Raw genomic sequence first — 18158 nt, forward strand, 5'->3', positions numbered from 1 at the left:
GCTTTCACGATAATTAAGGTAAAATTCAAATCCTACCGCGTCCAATCAAAGGCGCGTTATTACACTGTTTTGGGGACTTTTTTCTGTCCAAATAATTGTCATTTTTGTCTTTGTGTAGCCATGTGGTACGAGAACTCAGCAAAACATCTGTAGCCATTCTTTAAAAGGATACAGGTTGAGAAGCTGAAGCGCGCGTTCCCGCCCCTCGTTTACAGCGCTGCTGCTGCGCGTTCACGTCCCTCACTCACGAGCCGCAGACTTTCAGTCTCTCAGAGTTTGTGTAGAAGGGCTCATGCTGAAAGAGCAGTAGTAGTCTGAGCAGCTCTTCTGCCTCACACGCCGAGCTTCGAGCCAAGAGGCCAGGCAGAAAGGCATGGGGTGTCACAGCAGTAAGATGTGTGTCCACGTCCGGCAGAAGAAGGTAAGTTCAAAACTTCAGTTTTCACTTGTTCACAATTAACAGACACACCGTTTGAATGAAAAGCGGACAGACTTCAGGCTTATACTGAGGCAGGCGAAGCTGGAAATGTGACATTTTAAGAGCTCTGCTTACTGCTTCATTTGAGCTGCTTAACCCACTTCCTTTATTATTATGAGTGGGCTAGCAGTGTGTGTATGTGTAGAAATGGCCATTTCAGACTCAAGTCTACCTCGACTTGTGAATGTCTTAATGAGAAACAGATGCTGGGCGTGCAGACTGTTAGCTGTACCTCTTCGTTTGGGTCTAGTTTTTAATAATGTGTTTTCCTCATGAAAACAGAAATTAGGCTTATGGGCTCAAATTAATTTCCGCACGAATCAGCACCAGGCAAAGTTGTTCCGCCTTTTATTATGAAATACCGTTAGCCTAAAGTTAGGGAGCAGATTGTATCATGAGCAGTCTGGCAGCAGGGTATTAATTAAATTTAATTAAATTATTATTATTATTATTATTATTATTATTATTATTATTATTATTATTTTAGGTATTGTCCTTTTATTGTTTTGCTTTATGGACCAAAATACTCTAAAACAGCTTTCTTTAATAAAGTAGTAAGATAGTTGGTAGGCTAGTTACATGTACTCAGTTACACTTATTTAAAGGGGCATTCCACTGATTTTTCTACATTTCTTCATGATTAAATGTTTATGAATTAAACAAGTCATTCAGAGAGGCCTGATATTAAGTGCTCCGTTTTAGAGAAACCTGCAAGGTCAGAATTGTTCACAGTGGTGGTGATAGGAACCAGACGTCTAAAGAGTTGAATGCCTCTAAAATCTACCTCATAGAAGGTTATCACCCAAAATGGGATATATGTGACCTGATGTTACACGTAAGTTCACTGGTGGGGTTGGAAAGTAAATAAAATGGCTGTATTTTTCTCCACAGTAAACCATTTCACATCACAAGTGCTCTGGATGGGTTTGTTTACATCTCAGTTAACTGAATTATGAAGAAATTAAGGGAATTTTACATTTACATATTAGTCATTCGCATTTGTTGCTACTTTCTTTTTTGTGTTTAATTTCAGTATGTTATGTTGGTGACTGCATCTGTATTGCTTTATTGGTCACACTTTGGAAAGTTACAAAATTCTTTTAGACGAAAAAGATCCAAAAATTGTAAAAACAAACTTCAGTTTCCATGTTGAGATACGTTGGATATACTGAGCTGTTCTGCATCAGTTCTAGAAGTTACTCAGTATTTAAGTACTTACTTGTACTTGACTTAATATTTCACACAAGTAACAGTATTTTACTTGAGTTTGGTTTTAGGTTACTCTACTTATGATTTAGAATGAATTGAAATTTCACAATTTTAACAAACTGTTTTGGTCACACTCTCCAGTATGAAAATCTTGGCCCTCAGGGGAAGCTCAGGAAAGCTTTGATTAGCCCAGATTGTTGGCAGATTTAGCCGAACTCGTGTTAGATCTGACGGACACGGTGCCCTCAGTACCTCCCAAGTTCTGACGTGACCCACATACAGGCACCATCCAGGCTGTGTTCCTCACGCAGACATGTGAGTGTGTGGTTGACATGAGCAACTGGAGAAGTGTGAAAATCTCCAAAGGCTAATGCAGGCGAGCCCCACTTCATTCAGAACAACATAAAAACACACAACCACATGTAGGCCAGTGAGTAATAAAGCCAAGGGTTCATTAACACTGCAGAACATTTGGTGCCCTGCTTCAGAGGGCTGACAAATGTGGAATGGCTTGTTGTGGTTTAAGCTGCTTTAGGTCATTAAAATAATGCCTTGCTGAGTTTTCCATTCATGCTTTATTTGTGCCATTTTGCAAACGTTAATATTACTTAAGATACATATAATATGGCGAGCAAGGTTGCTCTGAATTCTCAATATGATGACCTCATCTGGCTTGTGGTTGTAGTTTTTACACGGCTTGGTTGTTTATCCTAAACAGCTCCATGGAAGACTTGGATCCACTGACAGATATGCCTTCACTCTTAGATTTTCATGATTAAATTACTTAATGCAGGCTCCAGACCAGAGTTTGAATTCCGCATGAACTAGTTTGCTGAAAGTGTCAAAGCGCTGATTGAAGTTTTTGTAATAGTAATTAGTAATTTTATTTCTAAACAAGAGATTGCAAAGTAACATGTCTTTGTACAAAATAGTGATCTATTTTACCTGGTTTTGGTCAGTGATCTTGATTTCCATGAAAGATGGTGTATGAGAGGGATGTTTTAGTTTTACAGTGTTCATTTGCAATATACTATATTGAAAGTTATATTTTTATATATGTATAAAGAAAGGAGTTTGTGATCCAGTTTGTACTTGTAAAAAGCAGTAGTCTACCATTTGGAAAATCCAACTTTGAGTCCAACTTTTCCTCACTGAACTGTGTAAAGTTGTTCACTTCTGAGACATTTTGCACCATGTGGGTATATCTGACTTTTGACTTTGGCACAAAAGCTTCAAAACATTTAAATCACCTGTGAACAGCACTGGCCTTGAGAAGCCTTAAACGTTCACAGTTGAACTGCACATTCCCTCAGGTGGCTGAGGAAGTGTTCCCTTTGGATTTATAAATGAGCGCCCGTATTTCAGCACTTGTAAAACGAGTGGAAAAGTGTGGAGAATTATGACTTGATGGTGAAAAGCAAAGAAAAAAATACCATTTTGGGCTGGTGTCGTTCACTGGAGTAGTTTATATGATACGGTTCACGTGTTGTCTTCTTGTTTAGTTTAGGATGGCTAGCCACAGTCTGCGGTAAGAACCATGGCATTAACAGGAGTTTCCATCCTGTCCATCTGTTGATATTTCTTGCAGTCTTAGAACAGTGATATTCAATGCTTGGTTCTTGTGCAATGGACAGTTTTGTTTCCCCCTCTAACACACCTGACTTTGCTCATGAAGGGCTTAAATAAATACAACTGGAAAGATGCAAATGTGCAGTGCTGGGATTCAGAACCACTAATGTAAGAGAATTGCAGTTGCAAGCTTAGTACCTATAAGAAATTTTAGACTGAGACTAAACCTGAGAACTGCTTGATGGTTACTGCTTGTAATGGGCAAATCAGGCCATAAAGATAAGAATGAAGAATCTGAGATATAAGGGTGGTCTTAGTCCCATTATTAAACTGTGAGTTAGTGCATCCTGATCAGTACATTATTTACTTTATGTGTGAGTATAGACAGTTTTTCATGAAAAAATCAATAGCACTTTTCTCAGGGTGATGCTGACTGTGTTGGTTGATTTACATGACGGTAAATTGAATTACTATCGGCCAAGAATGCTACTTCTATACCAATAACAGTCCTTGCTGCAATCCCTTAGCATTGTAAATCTCTCTAGATAAGAATGTCAGCTAAATATGTGAGTGTTTGTGTATGATTTTATAGTCATGGCCTTGTAAAACTAACGTGATTCATCTTTAGAGTTTAACATGTCTTGCACGCGTTGCATATCACATACAGTTGAATGCAAAAATTGGGCGGCCCTGGTCAAATTCCATGTTTTGGTTTTGAAAATAAGTTCTTGCTTATGCTTCTACACAATTTAATGCATAATTACTGTTTATTTGCTGAATTTAACATATTGAAGAAAGTAATACACTTTTCTGCTCACTTACACTTTATGATTGACATTTAGTTACTAATTCCCTTTTTTTCATTGTTATGCTGGTGACCGAATTAGTGCTGTTTTGCATTGACCTCACTCTCTGGAGCATTTATTTTAGACCAAGAGTACATAAAAAAGAGAAGAATAAAGCTTAATAGACTTCCGTTCCTGTGCTGATACATGCTGGACATGCTGAAGTTCTGGTATTTTTGTACTTTTACTTGAGTCATTATTTTACCTAAGTATGGGTGTAGGCTACTCTACACAGGTGTGAGTGTCAGTCAAAGCTGTTGATTTATATACCTCTTTGAGACAGCCACCTTATTGTTGTTGTAGGTTAGCTGGGAGTAAATAAGACGTAGTTGACATGCTTAAACTTGCTTGCAAGCATGCAGTCACAGTGTCTATACTGAAATACGCAGTTGGGTGGAGTTTGGTTGGACATCCAGGTGCTGTTCTCAATGTGCTGTATTACTGCAAGGAATTTGTGGATGAGGTCATGGTTATGTAATCTTCAGGGCATGCAGCACTGATCATTTTAGGCCAGTTTGGAATGTGACAAATATCTAGCCATGAGATGTGATTCTTATGTTTAGATTTAGCATGACAAGTAATTTCTATATACTTAAGTGGTTAAGATGCAAAAAAAGTCATTCATAGTGGTTTGTTGTAAAATGGTTCATGGTAGAGAAACTTTATCAGTTTAAACTTTAGAGTGATGTTGAGAAATGTCACAATGTCTACAACACAAATATAGCCAGTTTATTTACGATCCAAAACCACCTGTGAACTATGCATATCTTCTAAGTGTTTATATGTAATGTTTATGATGGTAAAACAGAGGTAAATCTGAAAAAAGTAAGCTTTCTATGGGGACTATTTTGCCTTGTAACACCCTGCATGTACCGCCCCACCATGAATGTATTTAGAAAAATATACATTAAAGGCGAAAACCTTCTCCAAACTATCATAAAATGTCTCAGGCTTCAGGCAGCATATTCATAAGCATTTCATATGATAACTTGCTGTAATGTAGCTTTTAGAAGCATTAAACTCTTCAGACGTCTGGTTCCTGTCACCACCACTATGAACAATTCTGAATCTCTAGAACAGTGAGACCATTCTGAATGACTTGGCTTACACCATCATCTTATAATTATGCAGAAATTTTGAGAAATCTTTACGTAAGCTTGTTGTTAATGTAATAATCATTGTTTATTGATGATAACTACCCTTTTAAATTATTACTGTCACAAACAATCTCTTCTATGTTGTAAATTCAACCTTTTATCTCCTTACACAGAAAAACAAAGCAAAAAATGATATACATCTAAAGGAGAGCGGCACTGCTCAGGATGGAAGTGGTGAGTGGTTTCCTGTACCTGACATCATATCATATAAACAAAGGAGGGATTGTGCACTTGGCGTTGACGGTTAAAGAATTTCACTTTATACAGCTAAAGAACTTAGTCAAATAAACAGGCCTGCATAACACTTGTGTTGCAGCTTGACTCCTCTCATTTATGTTCTGGAGCAGCTCTCACCTCCTCACCCAAATACCAGCAACTCTCGCTGGGTATTATTGTGTAATTTTTCATTGGACTGATGAAAGATGTGTTGCGTCTCTCAAGAATGCTTTTTTTTCCCGGGACTGTGTTGTGTTTGGCATGTTTAGTAACGTAGAGACCAGCTCATCGTTTGTGGTCTTGGGCCAGTTGAGTTAAAGGTATAGTTCATCCAAAAAAAAACAAAAAGAAAAAAGAACTAATTTCCCCCTTACCCCAAACTTAGCCACTTAACCAGTGCTTATTTGGTGTCTTGCCTCTTTGTTTTGCACTGGAGCTACAATAACTTAGCCCATAAGTAATGAGTGCTTATTAACATTGTGCTAACTGGATGCCTAAATAATCACACCTTTACATCAAGCCACGTTGAAGTGTTAATCTCAAATAGACTTGCTTATGTGTTTTTTGACACCATATGACTAATCTGTTTTAAAAATAGGGTGGTGTATGGTGTAAAAAAATAAAGTACCAGCATCCTAAAGCCTGAATTTTGTCTGTGCTTTTGTCTATTTTTATAGATAACGGTATGTCATAGTCTCAGAAGCCACATAAGTGTGTTTGAGATTAGTTGAGATTATGTGATGATTTAGGCATGCATCTTACATAGTACCAGTTGGTGGGGTTCTTTTACCTATTGCTTACATTACTAGTTGCTTTAAAAATGGTTGACATTGGACAGATGTTAAGATTTTAGTGTTTTGTCAAACTGATATTTGATGATGTATTTATTGTACTCAAGAAATTTAGAAATTTCACTAAATTTGTACCCTGGAGAAATAAATGAAATGCTAATCCAAGAAGATGTAGTCGCAATGTCTATATTTTGTAAATGTTTATGTATTGACATTGGCAAATATGTACATGAAAAAATATGGGAGATCAGCCCATGATTCCCATATCATCGTGAATTTGTTTTGCCAAATTGCTCATTTAACCCTTTAAAGACTAAGCCTAGAAGTGGTCATATCTGGTTATTTTTAAACTGTAAAGCAGATGTGCAGTATACTGTCTGCAGTTTTTTTACGTCATCTGATTCAGCACAATCTCAGCTTTTCAGTAATACCCGTTACTGAATGCAAATATAAATGTCAAAGATAAAAATAGTATCCAAGGCAAAAAACAAACAAATACATACAGAATGAAACAATATAAATAAATAATCCAAACAGTGAAATATCTGTGACCATTTTTCTCAGCACTATCCGTAGGTGGTTTTAATTAATGCTCTTTCTTGTGATGTGCGTTGCGATGTAGCTGTATAGAACCACATCCCATTCCTGACGTTTCTCATGTCTCCAGCCTCCACCTTACTGACCTCAGATAGCATTTTGCTGTTGTTGGAAGAAAACTTGTATCTCCAGAATGATAAGTTCACAGGAGAAGGAAAAAACCTTCTTTACTTTTAATTTAAGTCAATGGAACCAGACTTTTTTCCAAATTTTTGGTCATTTCTTTTGGTCCATTAATCATGAAATTTACACGCAATGTAAAGGACAACAGGCATTTTCAAATTATGTCAAAAACAGAAAAACGACCCGACAACAGCAATTTGTAGTTTTCCAGCAACTGTTCTGAAAAGATTCTTGTTTTTTGAAAGTTTATAGACAAATGTTTTTCAAAAGTTGTCCCAAAACCTTCAGCGCACTGGAACACTATAAATGACTAGCAGTAATGTTTTAAATGTGGGGTAGGAGCCTCTTTTAAATGTAAATCCTTGCTTTGTTTGATTAACTGGATGGTATTTTATCCTCTGGTTGGCTATCAAAACAACAAAAAAAAAACGTGTAGAAAAAATGTCTGCTGCACATCGATCTATATACACTAATCTAAAGGACAGCCAATACAGATGACCCTGCAGATGTAAAGTATATCTGTCCTGGAAGTCCACACATGGAGCATATTGTCAGAGGAGCTCCACTTCTCTAGATTAATGTGGAATTTGATTGTTTTAATGTTTCAAAAGGTTTTAAAGTTTTTTATATTTAAATGCAACCTGTCATGTTTAAATACAACCTGTCATGTCAAGATGAGTTGTAGAGCAGGTAGTTGAGATGTGTGATGGCTCACTGCACTGTGTTGTCATCCTCCAGGAAAGCTCCCTGTGGAGGAGCAGAGCATCAGCCCGGAGACACTGCTGGAAAAGTACGAACAGCAGCTAAAAGTTCTGCATGCAGTTCTGGCAGGGTCAGTTAAAGAGCGAGAGCAGCTCCTGAAGGACCATCAGCACGGAGAACTCTGCATGCTCGTCCAAAGAATCGTTGAGAAGGTAAAGCACTTTTGTGTAGAGTCTAATCCCCCATTTTATATAAACATGTCTGAATTGGCATTTAGGCACTAAAAGTTACTACTTGCCTTTGAATGGAAACCAGTTTTTTTTTTCAAGGACATGTAGCTTCAAGCAGAATGATTAGAGAACAAATGCCAGATGATGTCAGCAGGATATATATTGTGAAACTGTCACCAGTAATAAACAAGCCATGCTTTTCCCATTACAGAGTCATTGGGAACAGTGCCGATTCTGAGTGCATTTGTTACCACTCCCTCTTGGGCAGAGCATGGAGTGAAAGCGCTTTGGCACATCTGTCCTTGTTGCAGCCTCTGACCAGCAAAGCTAGACCTGTTCACTGGAAGGCATGCCATTCATGGCCTTGTAAAGAGAGCTGGCTTTGTGTGTGCAAACACACTACAGAAGAGAGCTTGTTTTACAAGGGAAACAAAAGATAGCGTGTTTATTTACTCTGCAGTGAGACCTAAATCCCTTAAATGATGGATTTGTACAGCAGACAACCTTGACGTTTACCATCAGTTTTATTAGCCAACAAGAACTGAATTATATGCCTTTAAATTTTATTAAATTCTGCAGTTGCACCTTTGATAGAGAGGACCCTGTTGTATGCATGTGCTGGAAAATGAAGTCATGATTAATGTAGAGACTTGAGTAATAAACCCAAAGCAAACTTACTGCTGTTTTACTTGGATTGTAGAGAATTTATGAGATATTGGTAATGTTGTTGATTAAAATCACAAGTTAAATTGAAACTGAAAGATTGTGACTTCTGGCAGAGAGGAAAAACTGAGAAAAATGGACCCTATAACTTAATAAATACAGTAATGGATTTGGCAGGAGGTTTTTGGATCATGTCTTTATGTATTAACATTACATGCACAGGCTCAAAAAGAAGGTCAGACTCAATGTATAAGTCTGAAAGGCACAAGCAACATTATACTGATGAATATACGTTGACAGTAGTAGATAATTCACTTACGTCCTCAGAAGACACGTCCTTCACCAAGTTATGACCGAGTTCTCTGAAAATACTATTTGAACGCACTCGCAAAAGTTAGATTCATCCACTTGTGGGGGTCCAAGCGTAAACCCACGTTACAAAATGTTTTTCCCCATATTGTGTGCAATTACATATTTTCTACAGAAAGGTCTCCAGATTCCCAAATCCTATGTTAGGTTGCATTAAAATACTAGTAATAAATAAACCAAAACACAAAATATATACACCGTCAAATTACACATTATGAAGTTTTTCTTAGTGAAAGTACACCGATCAGGCATAACACTATGAGCACCTCCTTGTTTCAACGCTCATTATCCATTTTATCAGCTCCACTTAGTTCTACAATTACAGGCTGTAGTCCAACTGTTTCTCTGCATACTTTGTTAGCCCCCTTTTACCCTGTTCTTCAGTGGTTAACACCCCCATGGACCCTGACAGCAGGTACTATTTGGGTGATGGATCATTCTCAGCACTACAGTAACGCTAATGTGGTGGTGGTGTGTTAGTGTGTGTTGCGCTGGTACAAGTGGATCAGACACAGCAGTGCTGCTGGAGTTTTTAAACACCTCAGCATCACTGCTGGACTGAGAACAGTCCACCAACCAAAAATATCCAGCCAACAGCGTCCTGTGGGCAGCGTCCTGTGACCACTGATGAAGGACTAGAGGATGACCAACACAAACTGTGCAGCAGCAGCTGAGCTACTATCTCTGACTTTACATCTACTAGGTGCACCGAAAAGACAGAAGTGTCTAATAGAGTGGACAGTGAGTGGACACAGTGTTTAAAAACTCCAGCAGCACTGCTGTGTCTGATCCACTCATACCAGCACAGCACACACTAACACTCCAGTGTTACTGCAGTGCTGAGAATGATCCACCACCCAAATAGTACCTGTTCTGTGAGGGTCCATGGGTCCTGACCACTGAAGCACAGGGTGAAAGCGAGCTAGCAAAGTATGCAAAGAAACCGATGGACTACAGTCTGTAATTGTAGAACTACAAAGTGCACCTATATAGTATGTGGAGCTGATAAAATGGATAATGAGCGTAGAAACAAGGAGTTGATCATAATGTTATGTCTGATCAGTGTAAATGAACATATCCTCTCCAGGGAGCAAGCCTTAATATGCTGTTTTTCTGCAAATTGTAGTGCACAGTTTCTGTTTATATTGCTGAGTTTAACAAAAATTAAAATAAAATACAAAATGAGCATTTTTGACATCAACCAATCAAAATCCCAGTTTAACCAAAAATTTTAACTGTGAGTCTTTTACTAAAGATTGCTCGCTCCTGTGCCACCAACACTCTCAAACACCCAGCTACAGTTTACAGCTCTGAATCTAGACTCAATCTCACTGCTGTGGTACAAGAAGTATGACTATCGCTTCTAAGGGCTCAATAATGTCAGCCCTATGGACATAAATGTAGGGAGGATCACTAGATGGTTTACAAGACTGGAAGTGTTGGAACACAGCTTGTTGTAAGTATGAAAGTAGCCAGGCACACCACATAGTATTAGATAAATACAGTATGTACAGTTAGCCAGCTCTGAACGTATCGTAGTCATGAACCAGCTCATTAACATTGGAAGCAGAAATGCTAGAAATTGTGAACATATTAAATGTATGTAGGTTATTGTTGATCATGTGTCCATAACAGAAGATACAAGTTATTTTTTTCTATTTGGATCTCCCAATAGAGTTTTGTTTCTGGTGGACTAGCAAGCTGGCATCTCCTGCAATTTATTTTCCTGTCGCTTGAATTATACTTGGCAAACGACTCAGAGACTCTAGTCTCTAGGCTATACCCCCTTCCACAGGAGTGAAAATCAAGATTCAGCCCACCCGTGAATTTGTTGTGCCCATCTGAAATGGCCCATCTTTCCACTGCTACAGTACACAAGTAATCTGGGGTAGTAAATGGAGGCATCAGATGCTTTTCATGCACTACAGTTGTGCATTCATCATTTCCTGTTTGGTTTATAACCACATCTTCTTTAGGAGTAGCAGTCAGAACCCAGCTGTGAGCCTTATTTGCATTTGAATTATTTTAGTGAAGTGGTGTGTTTGCTTTTTTCAGTTCAAGTCAGCAACTGTTTTATGAATCTGCATGGCTGTAAAGTGTTTTATTAATCATGTGATCTATCATCATGTAAACAGGTGAGCAATGAGATTACCGCTGAGCTCAGTGCTCTTCATGAGAAGCAGATGAAGACCGCCACAGAGCAGCACCAAAGAGAAGCAGAAGGTCTGAGCCTCTAGCTATAACAGCAAGCATGCACTTTCCTATTTATGTACATTGAGAGAATAAAGTGGATGATTTGTCCTCCACAGAGATGCAGCGTGTACACAATGAAGAGAAGAATGCTGTAAAGGAAGCGCACATAGCAGCTGAAAGTGCTCTGAAGGTACAGCATGTGACTAATAAAGCGCTTCTAACTGGCTGTTGAAGTTTACCATTTATGAAATCTATTTGAAAGGGAACTTTATAAACCGGGCCTTGGTGTGTCATGTTGCACATTCCACTGTGACATTTGAAAGTGATCTTGTGGTGTGAACTTTGTATGAACTTTCGACAGGGGCAGATTGAAGCACTGACGGCGGACTTGAAGCTGTTCACAGAGTTAAAGCAGCGAGTGAAGGAGTCCACGCTGAAGAGAGACCTTCAGAGAAACATAGAGGTTACAGCTGGAACCGATGTTTAGCAAATATTTGTGTGATATAGTGTAATGCTTTCAAAAGTAGTGCAGTGCAACAGTTGCAGAATCCTTCGTGAATCTTGCTCTCTTTGTGTTAGACTCATGGCAGTCCTGGTGCATTCTGGGAGCAGGAGCAGGAGAGTCTGCTAATTGTCATAGAGATGAAGAGGGAGCGTTTACAGGAGCAGGGAAGCAAGCTGCGGCAGATGGAGGCGCTGGTATAAACTCCCACTCACCATTTTTGGTCAGGATGGAAACAGCTGACCTCCTCCTCTTGCAGTCTGAGGCTGGATTTAAAGTGCTAGTTCGCGAAAATGCTGAGTTTCTTTATGCCATTGTTTGGGTTGGTACATAAGCTGACTCTTCTGAGATTTTAGACCAAATATAAGCATTACAGGTCTCTGTTATATTTCCCTTTTTAAAACCTGAGATGTACAAATGTGTACATGTACAATTTCTCCAAATAATACAAGACCATTCCCTAACAACTGTGACAACCCTGAATTGGTATATAATGCAGTATTATACATGTTCAGCCATTGTGTGAAGCATAAGCTCAGCATCAGTTAAATAAGAAAATCTTAGCGGATGCTTTGGGTGGAAATCCACCATACAAATCTACAGTGCTGTGCAAAGTCAGATACCACCATTTCATGTTCAATTTCCAGTCAAAGTGGCCATTAAGTACAAGCTTAATGCATGGAAAGCAGCCTCAACAACTAAATGTAATGTCAAATTTTTTCGGTATTTGGTATGTACGGTCTTTGTCTTTATTATAGGTTCTGTTCTTGTCAGGATGCGTGCTTTCAGTTGTTCACAGAAATCTGCAGGGATATTTTTCCATTCTCCAAAGTTCAGTCTTGGATGTTGGTTGCATTTTCTGTGAAGTAAACCAAATTACAAATTTAGACTCATCTGTCAATACTTTACATCTAAAATGTCCAATTTTAATTTTCTTGTGCAAATTTTTTTTTTGTCTTTTTCTTTTCTCAAAACAGCTTCTTGACAGCTACACATCCTTTCAGACTCATAGTGTTGTTGTCCTCTCACAGTGGAAGGATGGACAGACACAGCTGTGTATTTTTTGAGACGAAAGCTTTAAGTACTGTTAATCCGTTGGTAGTTTTGGTGGTCTACCAGGTCTTGTTGTTGGTTGTTAATCTTATTTTCTCTGTATCTTTTAGTAATTTTTTGAACTCCGTATTTCAGAACTCCTGTTTTTTCACTTATTAGCCTTTGGCGTTTCCCTATCTAATTTTCTCAAAAATATCTCCTTTAACCATTTTAAATGTACATGAGAGAGAAATCTGCAAGGCAGCTAAAGTGTGTTTTGAGTAGATGCTTGTGTTAATGTTTCTTTGAAGAGAAACATAATGTCACTGATTCCTTGGGGAACTTCTTTGTTGGGAGAACACAGCTGTAACTCATCAGTTTTAAGATCCGATGGAAAAATGAAAATGGCAGTAGATGCACAAAAAGAGAGGACAAATCAAATACTGATGGATTGATATTATACTGGTATTAGAGGCTTTTCTGTTAAATACATTGTAGCTATAAATTAGATTATAAAAATCTCAATTTTTTGCGATTTGTATGTTTCTGCATCATTTGAGCACAGCGGTTGTCCTTTACATTGTGTGACAATTTCATGGTGAATGGACCAATAGAAATGTTAAATTGCTTGGAGTACAATCTTTTTACATTAATCTCCACATTTTTTACATTAACCTCCATTTTGAAGTTACCGTTTTGGAGATACTTGTTTTTCTTTGGACAGTGACTATATATTTCTTGCTTTTTTTCCTGATGCTGAAAAATGAATGATGGCAGTTTGACAGGGAATTAAATAAATGAAAGGATAGTCAGACTTTTACACTGTATTCTACATTGATTGGTTTTTGGTTTAGGGGTGCGATGCAATACTCTAGAATAATGAACCTACCAGTCATTCATCAGAACATTCATCATATTCTTTATATATTCTTTTTACTCTTCCTTTATCGTGCTTTTCATAGTCATGAAAAAAATCTTCACCCCTGTGTTTGATTAACAGATTTCTTCAGCTTGTTTAACAAATCTTGTATGCTGTTTCCCAGATTGAAAAGAACCTTGCTCTGGAGGACCAGGTCTTGCAGGTTTTGCAGCAGAACGAGGATCTGAGAGTTCGGATAGACAACTATCAAACACTAATACAGTATGCATTCCTATGCCATGGTTTCAATGTCCCCCAAGAGTTTGAGATATCTGAGAAATGGCCAGAGTTAAATAACCTTCAGTCAGATCAGCTGGCATGTTCAAAATATGGCTATATGAATTGACTTGCTGATGCAAACAGTTGTAAAACTGCTTGTTTTGTTGGACGAACATAAGCCAGGGGTTCATCAGTTCTAGTCCTGGTGAGTTAACAGTTATGTGGTTTTGCTGCGTTAACTCACTACCAAACTTGTTAATTAACTCATTAGTTGAATCAGGTGTATAAAATGCTGAAAATAACCAAACTCTGCTGGATTCCAATCCTCAAGGACAAGAATTTATGACCCCTGACGTAGAAAACGTGAATTAGTATATACCACCACCTAGTGGTTACCTTTGTCTTGCACTTCTTATGGTGCCCATTGAAATAAGAATACTTCCAGAGGGTAAAGGAAGCTAGGTGTGGACTTGATTCACCTGGAATAATGCACTGTTGACCTTTATTTCCTTCTTCTTTTTCAGTCAACTGTCCAAGGAGCAGAATGAGCTGCAGGAGGCACTGGAGAAGCAAACCCTGCAGACGCAGAAGCTCAGTCAGGAAAAAGAGGAGCTGCTCTTTAAACTCCTCAGCAACCAAGGCTCATGTTCCTCATTTCACACGCCAGCCATTGTCCCTACAGGAGTGTCCCCCAGCTGACTTGGCTGGCCAGCTCACAGACTGGACTAGACTTAACCCACCAAAGCCTGGTTTTGACCTCCAGGATTTTGCAACCTGTGCCTCAGTTTGACCTGCTGCTGTTGGTTTATTTCCCAACAGCTGTTTTCAGGAAGCAGTGGTTATTATTGTATGATGAAACTGACTTTCAACATGAGTGTTTGAGTCTTCTCTGAAAGATAAATGTTACTGTCTCTTTGGAAAATGATGTGACATATTTTTGTACTGTAGATAATCTTATTTTATGTGATAAACTGTTCCCTTATGGAATAGCAGTGAGTCTAATATAGAATTTATACTGTGTAAGTTTTAGTTTCTTTTAAAATATGCTAGCCTACTGGAGATTTTATTGCAGATTGTTTATGGTATTCAGCGTTAGCACAGAAGTTAATTTTTCAAATGACAGTTTTTTCTACCCCAAAGACAATCATCTATTTTTATTTTATGTCTTACAACATTTGTAGCAGCCACAAGCACTTGTATGTGTAGTTTAAAAGGTTTTATTTTTCGTTATTTTCAGATGCACTGGCACTTTTACAGCAGTATTTTCATATATATATGGACGAGGGAGATTGTGGGCCTCTGAGACTTGTTGGCAAGACCGGTTTGTTTGCGTGTTACATTTTTAAATGTGTCATTTCTGAGCACCCTCTTGTAATAATGGAGCCATGACTGGTGAATCACTTGAGGAAATCACAGTTTTGTGATTTAGGCAAATACGTGAATGTCAGTGGGAGACGACCTCATGTTTTGAAAAATGTGCGTGCACAGCAGCCTTGGGCAGATGCTAGAGGATTGCTGCTCATTTGCTACTGTGTTTCCTACTGTCCAGAGCAATGTAGGAATGAACAGGGCGGTACAGTTACTTGTCACTCAGAATGTCTGTTTGAGTGTTTGTGTGTTTTTCTTTTTTGATGGCCAATATCTCTCTCTTTGTACTCATGTGACCCATTTTTATGTTATGTTGTACATTTGGTTTTTTTAAACCTCTGAACTAGTGCCTTTTGCTTGGGGCTTCCCAAAGAAAAGCAAGCTGCAATAAAAGCTGCATCTGAGGTATTTGTGAAGTGCATTAAGTGTGGTGGAGGAACATTTTATGTGACTGGTGGAAATGTTGGAAACAGATGGACTTTTATTTTTAGAAGTGACACAAGAAGCAAATTACTGCACGCTTAAGGTCTCTTTGAGGGGGAACTGTGGCAATTTTTCCTAATTTCTGTATATCAATTTTCAGGATGCAAACAACGTAATTTTGGAGAAACCTCGTCACAGTGGTAGTGTCAGGAACCACACATCTGAAGAGTTTAATGCCTCTAAATGCTCCCTCACAGAAAGCTATTACACAAAATTACAAATGGATTGCCTGACGTTTGAGAGGGTGTTTCACGATAGCTTTGAGAAGGTTTTGGCCTAAAACATATTTTTAAAATATGCAGGGCAGAAGACCCATTCTGGGTGTTGTAAGGCAAAACCATTTGTCCATCCCTGGTTTTACTAATATTTTAACATTATCAACATTATATATAAACAGGAGATATGTGAGGCTTCACTGGTTGTTTTGGATAGTAAATAGAGCATCTAGTGTTTGCAGTTTGTTGTGTAGACATTGCAACCTCTTTTTGTATCACCACCACTGTAAAGAAATCAGTTGTTTGTCCAAAGTTTGTCGTTTTATATTAAACCACTCTGACTGTTTACATCACAGTCTCTGAAATAAGCAGATCTTTCACAAAATCAAAGTCCTGTATTTTAATGTTATAAATATGTACCAAAATTTAATACTTGCAGGAAGTCAGATCAGTATTTGTCAGTGTACATTATATGTGTAATGTTATTCAGGTTGTTAGCCCCTAAAACTCCCAAGGCTCTTATGTCCAAAGTCTTATTATTCTTTAATTACATGGAAAACAGTTAAATTCATAATTGAGTTTGTAAGATATGAGTGAGAAGTTAAATCTTGCATCACTGTAATGATAAAAAAAAAATGTCCACTAGGGGGCAAAGCAGTGATACTGAAAGGAAGGTTTTTTCTTCCTCTTGCAGGGCTGGTGGCTGTAATTAAATTACTATTAAATTACTGTTATGCCTAAATGATGCTATGGTAGCATTGCAGTAAGGCGTAGAGAAATATATAACATCTAACAGAATTTGCTAGGATCAGGTTAGTGCACTGATTATAGCATTATTCTGTGTTTGTGCTTGTCTTGCTCTTACATTGTATCTGAAATCAGGTGTCTCAGAATAACACACTGATTGCATGCACAATAGATGGAAAGTTCATTCTATATAGCTGCAGTGGGAACATATTGAATAGAGAGGAAAACATCTTTATTTTGACTACATGGTCTGTCGCCCTACAGGTGACATGAGCTCATGTTGTTAGTTTACAAGTGACCCTTTTAGCACTGAGTCAAGTTACTGGAGCCTCCACTTTCACTCTGGTCCACACTGAGAGAGTGATTAGTGTGTTTGTGTGTGATCTTCACAAATAGGAGTGAAATGTGACTGACATTCTGATTGGTGATGTTTGCCCTGTTGTGCCCTCCATTCCCCCTTAAACTCTCTGCTCACTTTGTGGGGGGAACATGCTCTCTTTTTCTCCATCTGCGCCCTTGTGGAACGGCTGAGCGGATGTAAGAGGATCACTGGCTCTTTAGCTGTTTGACATGTCGGGACAATACCTGCCCAGGCAGCGGGATAAGTGCGGGTCAGTCCCCTGTAGTGATGTCACACGGTTCCCAGAGCATTTAGCAGCCACCTGGGAGAATCTCCGGGTCCCCAGAGGAAGAGCTTGAAAGGGATACAAACCCAGCACAACACACTCGCAGCCCTGAAGTCAACACAGAGTCCTGTTACGGCCCCTTTCATAAATAGAGGTGCTGACCCACCTGCACTTAACATTTCTTACCAGGAAAAAGGTGGATGAATTAAGTGGCCTAGCCTCTTTCTAACAGCTTCAAGCATCTTGCAGCTCTGCAGCAGCCCTTCCTCATAAGGAAATCTGATATACATGGCCATATATGCATATATATCATTAATGGTCAGGCATATATTTTCAAATATATGTACATGCATCATGTATATCTGATCAGTATATAATCACCTATATGTGTGTGTGTGTGTGTGTGTGTGTGTATATATATATATATATATATATATATATATATATATACACACACAGTACACTTATAATTGTTACTATATATTATATATCTGTTTGCTTTTACATATTAAATTATTTAAATATTTTTGGGAGCAATATGTTCTTTTATTTCATGTTTTAGTATTTTTATTGCATAGCTTGTAAGGTGCATGTTTTTAGTGTAATGTAGCTTCTTTTTTTTTTTTTTTACTAATTTTCACTTCGTTAGGAAGCATGTGAAAAAAACAAAGTAAAATCCTTAAGTTGAAGCTAGCATATATGAGTAAATATGTAATTCATATATGAATAATGCTTTCATCATTAAATTGTTAAATATGTGTTACACATAAATGTTTTGTGTATGTTGACATGGTTGAAATACTGTAAATGGCCAATTTTAAATAAGTTGATATATTCCATATGTCATATGTGTCCACATGTGACAAATACAAGTTAGATATAAGGGAAATCCCTATATGCTAATA

At 38.1% G+C, this 18158-nt stretch overlaps 1 protein-coding gene across 1 annotated transcript; it reads left to right on the forward strand.

Annotated features, from left to right (window-relative positions):
- Positions 1-358: 358 nt before the first annotated feature.
- Positions 359-16485, forward strand: ccdc69 (coiled-coil domain containing 69). The gene is made up of 9 exons (XM_036568523.1): positions 359-421; positions 5372-5432; positions 7724-7899; positions 11085-11172; positions 11259-11332; positions 11504-11605; positions 11722-11841; positions 13720-13817; positions 14339-16485. The coding sequence occupies exons 1-9, from the start codon at positions 374-376 to the stop codon at positions 14511-14513; spliced, it is 942 nt and encodes a 313-aa protein (XP_036424416.1). The 5' UTR covers positions 359-373; the 3' UTR covers positions 14514-16485.
- Positions 16486-18158: the final 1673 nt, after the last annotated feature.

This window comes from Colossoma macropomum, unplaced genomic scaffold (assembly GCF_904425465.1).
Source record: "Colossoma macropomum unplaced genomic scaffold, Colossoma_macropomum, whole genome shotgun sequence".
In the NCBI taxonomy this organism is placed as follows: Eukaryota; Metazoa; Chordata; class Actinopteri; order Characiformes; family Serrasalmidae; genus Colossoma; species Colossoma macropomum.